Source organism: Passer domesticus, unplaced genomic scaffold (assembly GCF_036417665.1).
Source record: "Passer domesticus isolate bPasDom1 unplaced genomic scaffold, bPasDom1.hap1 HAP1_SCAFFOLD_225, whole genome shotgun sequence".
Lineage (NCBI taxonomy): Eukaryota > Metazoa > Chordata > Aves > Passeriformes > Passeridae > Passer > Passer domesticus.
In genome coordinates, this window is record NW_026990004.1 from 1 (window position 1) to 8,208 (window position 8,208).

The 8,208-nt window shown below is 62.4% G+C and overlaps 1 protein-coding gene across 1 annotated transcript; it reads left to right on the forward strand.

Moving 5' to 3' along the window:
* Nucleotides 1-898: 898 nt before the first annotated feature.
* LOC135292169 (transcription factor E3-like) lies at nt 899-8,208 on the forward strand (the record flags this gene model as incomplete). Its single annotated transcript, XM_064406401.1, is given in 9 exon segments — nt 899-985; nt 988-1,098; nt 1,913-2,002; nt 2,917-2,952; nt 2,954-3,017; nt 3,739-3,795; nt 4,430-4,505; nt 5,918-6,065; nt 7,299-8,208. Coding segments are annotated over 9 exon segments (1,119 nt in total), but the record flags the coding sequence as incomplete, so codon positions are not given.

Sequence of the window (8,208 nt, forward strand, 5' to 3'; positions counted from 1 at the left end):
ATGTGGAATTTTAAGGGATAAAGATCAAGGGAGGGAATGGAATTTGGGGGGAGGGGCTGGGGTGAATTCGGGATTTTGGGGTTGGGCATCTCTGAGGATTTGGGGGATCCAGGACATTTTTGGGGGTCTCAAATCAGTCAAAAATTTGGAATTTTCGGGGTTAAACCCAGGCTACCTCACTGGCGGATCCGGGAACGTTCTGGAATTTTGGGGCTGGGGGTGCTCTGAGGATTGGGGGGATCCAGAGGAATTTTGGGGCTGGATTTGGGGTCTCGGATGAGTCAAAAATTCGGAATTTTCGGGGTTAAAATTCAGGATAACTCAGCAGGGGATCCGGGAACGTTCTGGAATTTTGGGGCCGGGGGGGCTGGGAGGATTTGGGGCTCCAGGGCAGGAGGATTTGGGATAAATTTGAGGTCTCAAATCAGTCAAAAATTTGGAATTTTCGGGGTTAAACCCCGGACACCTCACAGGCGGATCCAGGAACGTTCTGGAATTTTGGGGCCGGGGGGGCTGGGAGGATTTGGGGGGGTCCAGGGCAGGGAAATTTGGGGGGTTCTGGATGGGAAAGTTTGGGATTTTGAGGTTGGGTGGGCTCAGAGGCTTTGGGATGACTTTAGGGTCTCAGAAGAGTCAAAAATTTGGAATTTTCGAGGTTAAACCCCGGATACCTCACAGGCGGATCCAGGAACGTTCTGGAATTTTGGGGTTGGGGGGCTTGGAGGATTTGGGGGCTCCAGGGCATTTCTGGAGCTGGATTTGGGCTCTCGGATGAGTCAAAAATGTGGAATTTTCGGGGTTAAAATTCAGGATAACTGGGCGGGCGGATCCGGGAAGGTTCTGGAATTTGGGGGGGGGTCTCGGGGGGGTCTCCCTGACCTCCCCCCCCCCCCCCCAGGTGCAGACCCACCTGGAGAACCCCACCCGGTACCACCTGCGGGCGGCGCAGCGGCAGCAGCTGCGGCAGTTCCTGAGCCACGCCCAGCGCGGGGGGGGGCGGGGCCAGCCCCTGCCCCTCCCCCTCCCCGCCCGGACCCCCCCCCAGGGCCGAGCCCCCCCCCAGCCCCCCCCCCGGGGCTGCTGCACCACGAGAAGGAGGTGAGGGGGGAGGGGCCGTGACGTCATAACGGGTGGTGACGTCATCGAAGGGGCTCGGTGACGTCACAACCGGGCTCGGTGACGTCATAAGGGAGAGAACGGGGTGGGGGGGAGAAACGGGGCGGGGATGTGATGGGAGAAGGGGATGACGTCACAGGGTGGGTTGGGTGACGTCATGAGTGGCGGTAAGGGGGTGATGACGTCATAAAGAGAGAGTCTGTGATGTCATACGGGGGTTATGATGTCATAAATGGAATATGAGATCATAATTGAGCTCTGTGACATCATAAGGGAGATAACGAGGGGAGAAATGGGGTGGGGACGTGATAAGGGAAGGAAATGACGTCATAGAGAGTGGCAGTGATGTCATAAGATGTGATAAAGAGGTGATGATGTCATAAAGGGGCTGTGTGATGTCACAAAGGGGGGTTATGATGTCACAATTGGGGGTCTGTGACGTCATAAAGAAGAGCCTGGTGTGACGAGGGGGGGCGGGGCGGTGATAAGGGGAGGTGATGATGTCATAGGGGCAGTTGTGACGTCATAAGGGGGTGATAACAGGGTGGTGATGTCACAGATGGGTATATGACATCATAAATGGGGCTGTGATGTCACAAGGAGGGGGGTGGGGACGTGGTAAGGAAAGGGGATGATGTCATAGTGATGGTGACGTCATGGGAGGGCTCGTGACGTCATAACGGGGTCTGTGACGTCATAAGGGGGGTAGCGGGGGGCAGGCGGTGATGTCACGCAGGGCACAGTGACGTCACCCGCGGGGAGGGGCGGGGCTCGCTGACGCCGCTGTCCCGCGCAGATCGATGACGTCATCGATGAGATCATCAGCCTGGAGTCGAGCTACGAGGACCTGCTGGGCCTGGAGGGGCCCCTCCCCCTCCCCAGCACGGTACCGGGGGCGGGGCCACGCAAAGCCACGCCCACACAGCGGGGAGGGGCGCTGTGGGTGGGGCTTTCCATATAAGGCAGGGGGCGTGGCTTGGTGATGTATTTGGCAGCTAATCGTTGCCATTAAAGGGTGTGGGCGTGGCTTTGACCATATAAGGCTGTGTGGGTGTGGCTCGTTGCCATATTAGGGCATAGGGTGTGGCTTTGCCCATATAAGGGTTTGGGGGTGTGGCTTTCCCATGCAGAGTGGGTGCTGATTCCATATATGGGTGTGTGGGTGTGGCTCCCCATATAAGGACATGGGGGTGTGGCCTGTTGCCATATAAGGTCTTGGGGGTGTGGCTTTCCCATATAAGGCAGTGCATTGCTTCCATATAAGGGCATGGGGGCGTGGTTTTGTGAATGTAAGGATTTGGGGGTGTGGTTTATTACCATATAAGGGCATGGGTGTGGCCATGTGCATGTAAGGACAATGGGGTGTGGCCCGTTGCCATATATGGGTGTGTGGGTGTGGCTTTCCCATGTAAATGCCTGGGGGTGTGGCTTGTTGCCAAATAAGGCTTTGGGGGTGTGGCTTTTCCATATCTGGCAATATGCTGATTCCATATAAGGACATGGGGGTGTGGCTTTGTAGCTATAAAGTAATGGGGGTGTGGCTTTCCCATATAAGGACATGGGGGTGTGGCTTCTCCATATAAGGCAAGGGCGTGGTTTGTTGCCATAAAAGGACACAAGTGGGTGGGTGTGGCCTGAAAGGGGCGTGGCCTATACATGTTTAACGACTGGTGCGTGCTAAGGGGGCGTGGCTTGCACATAAGTGGGCGTGGCTTTGCCCCAACACCCCCCGCGGTGTTTGCGGCGGGGTGGGCGTGGCCGGGGTGGGCGTGGCCGCGCTGACCCCGCCCCCTCCGGCAGCTGCCGGCCCCGGGGCCGCTCCTGGAGGTTTTCAGCCCCCGCCCAGGGCGGGAGCAGCTCCTGCCCGGCCGAGCTGCCCCGCGTCAAGGCCGAGCTCTCAGGTCCGGGGGTCCCGGGGGGTCCCGGGGGGTGGGGAGGGGGTCCCTGGGGGGTTACGGGGGGGCTAAAAGGGTTTGGGGGGGGGTCCCCATGGTGGGGAGGGGTCCCAAAGGGGATAAAACGGGGGAGGGGGCTCTCAGGGGGGTTTTGGGGGGGGCTGAAAGGAGTTTGGGGGGGTCCCCCGTGGTGGGGAGGGGTCCCTGGGGGGGTTATGGGGGGTTACAAGGGTTTGGGGAGGGGTCTCCCTGGTGGGGAGGGGGTCCCTAGTTGTCTCTAAGGGGGTAAAATGAGGGCAGGGGGCTCTCAGGGGGATGCTTGGGGGGTCCCCGTGGTGGGGAGGGGTCCTTGGGGGGATCTCTAAGGGGGGTAAAAATAGGGGCAGGGGTCTCTCGGGGGGATTTGGGGGGGTTCAGAAGGGTTTGCGGGGGGGATTCTCCTGGTGGGGAGGGGTCCCAAAGGGGTAAAAGAGGGGGGGAGGGGTCCCCTGGGGGGCTTTTAGGGGGGCTCAGAGGGGTTTGGGGGGGGTCCTCATGGTGGGGAGGGGTCTCTTTGGGGGGGGTTTGGGGGGGGTCACCCTGATGGTCTCGGGGTCCCCCTGGGGCCAATTTTGGGTTTTTTGGGGGCAGGCTTTGCTGGGGGGGTGCATGGGGGGGTCCATAATTTGATGGGGGGGGGGGGTCCATAATTTGAGGGGGGGTCTCTGACTGTGCCCCCCCCCCCCAGAATCGGAGGCCAAGGCGCTGCTGAAGGAGAGGCAGAAAAAGGACAACCACAACCTCAGTGAGCCGGGGGGGGTCCTGGGGGGGGGTTGGGGGTCCTGGGGGGGTCCTGGGGGGGTTTGGGGGGGCCTGGGGGGGTTTGGGGGGGTCCTGGGGGGGTTGGGGGGGGTCCTGAGGGGGTCTCAGGGGAGTTCGGGGGGTCCCCAGGGGTTGGGGGAGGGATCCTGGGGGTCCTTAGGGGGCTCTGAGGGGGGTCCTGGGGGGTCCCTGTGAGGATTTTGGGGTCCTGGGGGTCCCCAGGGGATGGGGGAGGGGTCCTGGGGGGGGGGTCCTGGGGGTCCTTAGGGGTTGGGGGAGGGATCCTGGGGGGTCCTTAGGGGGCTCTGGGGGGATCCCTGCGAGGTTTTTGGGGGTCCTGGGGGTTCTAGGGGTCCCCCAGGGCTGGGGGGAGGGGTCCTGGGGGGGTCCCTGGGAGATTTCTGGGGGTCTTGGGGGGGTCCCTGGGGCTGGGGGAGGGGCTTTGGGGGGTGTCCCTGTGAGGATTTTTGGGGGTCCTGGGGATCCCCAGGGGTTGGGGGGAGGGGTTTTGGGGGGGTCCCTGTGAGGTTTTTGGGGTCCTGGGGGGTCCCCAGGGGCTGGGGGGAGGGGTTTTGGGGGTTCCCCGGGGGTCTCACGTGTCCCCCCCCCCCCCGCAGTCGAGCGGCGCCGGCGCTTCAACATCAACGACCGGATCAAGGAGCTGGGGACCCTGATCCCCAAAAACAGCGACCCGTGAGCGGGGGCCAGGGTCCTGCAAGGGGAAACGGGCACCCGGGTGGGGCCTGGGGGGGATTTGGCATTCAGGGACCCCCATGGCAGGTCCTGGAAGGGGAAATTTGACATTCAGGGACCCCCAGGGTGGGGCCTTGGGGGGGGATTTGGCATTCAGGGGACCCCCATGGCAGGTCCTGGAAGGGATAAGGCCATACAAGGAGCCCCATGGCAGGTCCTGGAAGGGGAAATTTGGCATTTAGGGACCCCCGGGGTGGGGCCTGGGAGGGGGATTTCCCCCATGGCAGGTCCTGGAAGGGGAAATTTGGCATTCAGGGACCCCCAGGGTGGGGCCTGGAGGAGCTCAGGTGTCTGGGGACCCTCATGGCAGGTCCCTGGAAGGGAAATTTGGCAGCCAAGGGTGCCCAGAGCAGGTCCTGGAAGGGAAATTTTAGATTTAGGGACCCCCAGGATAAGTCCTGGAAGGGAAATTTGGCATTTAGGGACCCTCATGGCAGGTCCTGGAAGGGAAATTTGGCATTTAGGGACCCCCAGGGTGGGGCCTGGGAGGGAATTCCCCCCATGGCAGGTCCTGGAAGGGGAAATTTGGCAGCCAAACATCCCCAAAGTAGGTCCTGGAAGGGATAATGGCATACAAGGAACCCTATGGCAGGTCCTGGAAGGGGAAATTTGATATTCAGGGACCCCCAGAGTGACATCTGGAGGGTCTCAGTTGTCCAGGGAGCCCCATGGCAGGTCCTGGAAGGGAAATACGAAATTTTGGGGTAGTTAGGGGATGGTCCCAGAGCTATTTTGCGGGTGGTCCTGGGGGTATTTGGGGGCTGATCCCAGAGTGGTCTGGGGGTGATCCCAGGGGTTTTTGGGGGTGGTCCCTGGGATATTTGGGGCTGATCCTGGGGGTATGTGGGGCTGATCCTGGGGGTATTTTGGGGGTGTTCCCGGGGTTATTTTTTGGGTGGTCTCGGGGGTATTTGGGGGTGGTCCCAGGCTTTTTGGAGTGGTCTCTGGAATGATCTCAGGGTGATCCCAGAGGTTTTTGGGGGTGGTCTCAGGGATATTTGGGGTGGTCCCTGGGATATTCGGGGGTGGTCCCGGGGTTATTTTGGGGGTGATCCCAGGGGTATTTTAGGGGTGGTCCCGGGGTTATTTGGGGGGTGGTCCCTGGAATGATCTCAGGGTGATCCCAGTGATCCCAGGGGCTTTTGGGACTGGTCCTGGGGGTGTTCTGGGGGTGATCCTCGGGTTATTTTGGGGGTGCTCCTGTGGGTATTTTTTGGGTGGTCCGGGGTTATTTTGGGGCTGATCCCGCTGGTATTTTTGGGTGGTCCCGGGGTTTTTTGGGGGTGGTCCCGGGGTTATTTGGGGGTGCTCCCGGGGGTCTGTGGGTGCGGGGCTGACGCGGCTCCCGGCAGGGAGATGCGCTGGAACAAGGGCACGATCCTCAAGGCGTCCGTGGATTACATCCGCAAGCTGCAGAAGGAGACGCAGCGAGCGCGGGAGCTGGAGCTGCAGCAGCAGCGCCTGGAGCAGCAGAACCGCAGCCTGGCGCTGCGCGTGCAGGCACGGGAATGGGATTGGGATTGGGAATGTGGGATTGGGAATGGGGGATTGGGAATGGGAGCAGCAGAACCGCAGCCTGGCGCTGCGCGTGCAGGTCTGGGAACGGGATTGGGATTGGGATTGGGATTGGGATTGGGAATGGGATTGGGATTGGGAATGGGAACGGGAATAGGGGGATTGGGAATGTGGGAACGGGAGCAGCAGAACCGCAGCCTCGCCCTGCGCGTGCAGGCACGGGATTGGGATTGGGATTGGGAATGGGAACAGGAGCAGCAGAACCGCAGCCTGGCGCTGCGCGTGCACGTCTGGGATTGTGGGATTGGGATTGGGATTGGGAATGGGAATGGGATTGGATTGGGAATGGGATTGGGAATGGGAGCAGCAGAACCGCAGCCTGGCGCTGCGCGTGCAGGCACGGGAATGTGGGATTGGGATTGGGATTGGAAATAGGGGATTGGGAATGGGAACGGGAGCAGCAGAACCGCAGCCTGGCGCTGCGCGTGCAGGTCTGGGATTGTGGGATTGGGATTGGGATTGGGAATGTGGGATTGGGAATGTGGGAACGGGAGCAGCAGAACCGCAGCCTGGCGCTGCGTGTGCAGGTCTGGGAACGGGATTGGGATTGGGATTGGGATTGGGAATGGGAATGGGAACGGGAGCAGCAGAACCGCAGCCTGGCCCTGCGCGTGCAGGTCTGGGAATGGGATTGGGATTGGGATTGGGATTGGGATTGGGAATGGAGGATTGGGAATGGAGGATTGGGAATGTGGGAATGGGAGCAGCAGAACCGCAGCCTCGCCCTGCGCGTGCAGGCACGGGATTGTGGGATTGGGATCGGAAGTGCAGGATGGGAATGTGGGAATGCGGAAATGGGGCGGGAATGGGCAGGATCGGGGTTTGGAATGCAGGATCGGGGCTGGGCCCGGCGGGATCGGGATCGGGAATGGGCGGGGTCGGGATCGGGAATGCGGAATTGGGGTTGGGAATGCGGGATCGGGGCTGGGCCCCGGCGGGATCTCGGATCGGATCTCGGGGCTGGGCGGGAGCTGGGAGCCTCCCTGGGGGCAGGGCGGAGTTTTCAGGAACGTTTTGGCTTCGGGGAGGATTTTGGGATGGTCTGGAGAGGAGGAGGGAGGGGAATCCATGGAATCGGGGGGAGCAGAATCCGGGGAATGTGACGGTCGGGATATTTGGGATACTCGGCTCACCGAGCCCCCCACATTCCACCCCCAGGAACTGGAGCTCCAAGCCCAAATCCACGGGCTCCCCCTGACCCCCGCCGTGGCCGAGGGGGGCTGCGAGGAGCCCTCGGGGGGGGGGTCCCCCCCTTCCCCGCCGGGGGTCCCCCCCACCCCCCAGTGCCTGCTGGAGCTGCCGCCGGGGCTGGCGCTGCCCCTGGCGCTGGGGGGGGCCCGAGGGGACCCTCGAGGACATCCTGATGGACGATGGGGGGGGGCTGTCCCCCGCTCGGCCCCCCCGGCGCCCTCCTGGCCTCGCCGGGCCCCTCGCGGGCCTCCAGCCCCCGCAGCAGCCTCAGCATGGAGGACGAGCCCTGAGGCCGCCCCGGCAGGAGCCTGGCCCCGGGGGGGATTTTTAGGGACCCCCTCCCCGTTTCTCGGGACCCCCGCCCTCCCGGAGCTGCTCTGGGTGGGGCCCCACCGGGCGCCGTTTGAAGAGTCTTAAAGCGGGCGCGCGCTTTGTGATGAGGGCCCCGCCCCTTTTAGGGGTGCTGCCCTTTTAAGGCGCCCGGTGTGGGGCCGCTCTCTTAAAGGGGCCCGGCCGGGCGTGGCTCGTAGGAAGGGGGGGGTGAGCCCCCCTCGGTGTGTGGCCCCTTTAAGGCGCTGGCGTCGGGCCCCACCTGGGCGTGGCCCCTTCGAAGATTCCACAGGAAGCCCCGCCCCTCCGCGAGGCCGCGCCCATTTCCCTGCTCACCCAATCCGGAGGCTCCTGGGGGCTGGGCCCTCAGGTGAAGCCCCGCCCCTCTCGCTGTCACTCACATTTACCCCTCCTGCTAACAGACCACGCCCCTTTTAGACACCACGCCCACCGGCCCCACTTAAAGGGCCACACCCGCATTTCCAAGCCCCGCCCCCGATTTTGTACTGGACCCGCGCGTGGGAATAAAAACGTTTGGTAACGACGG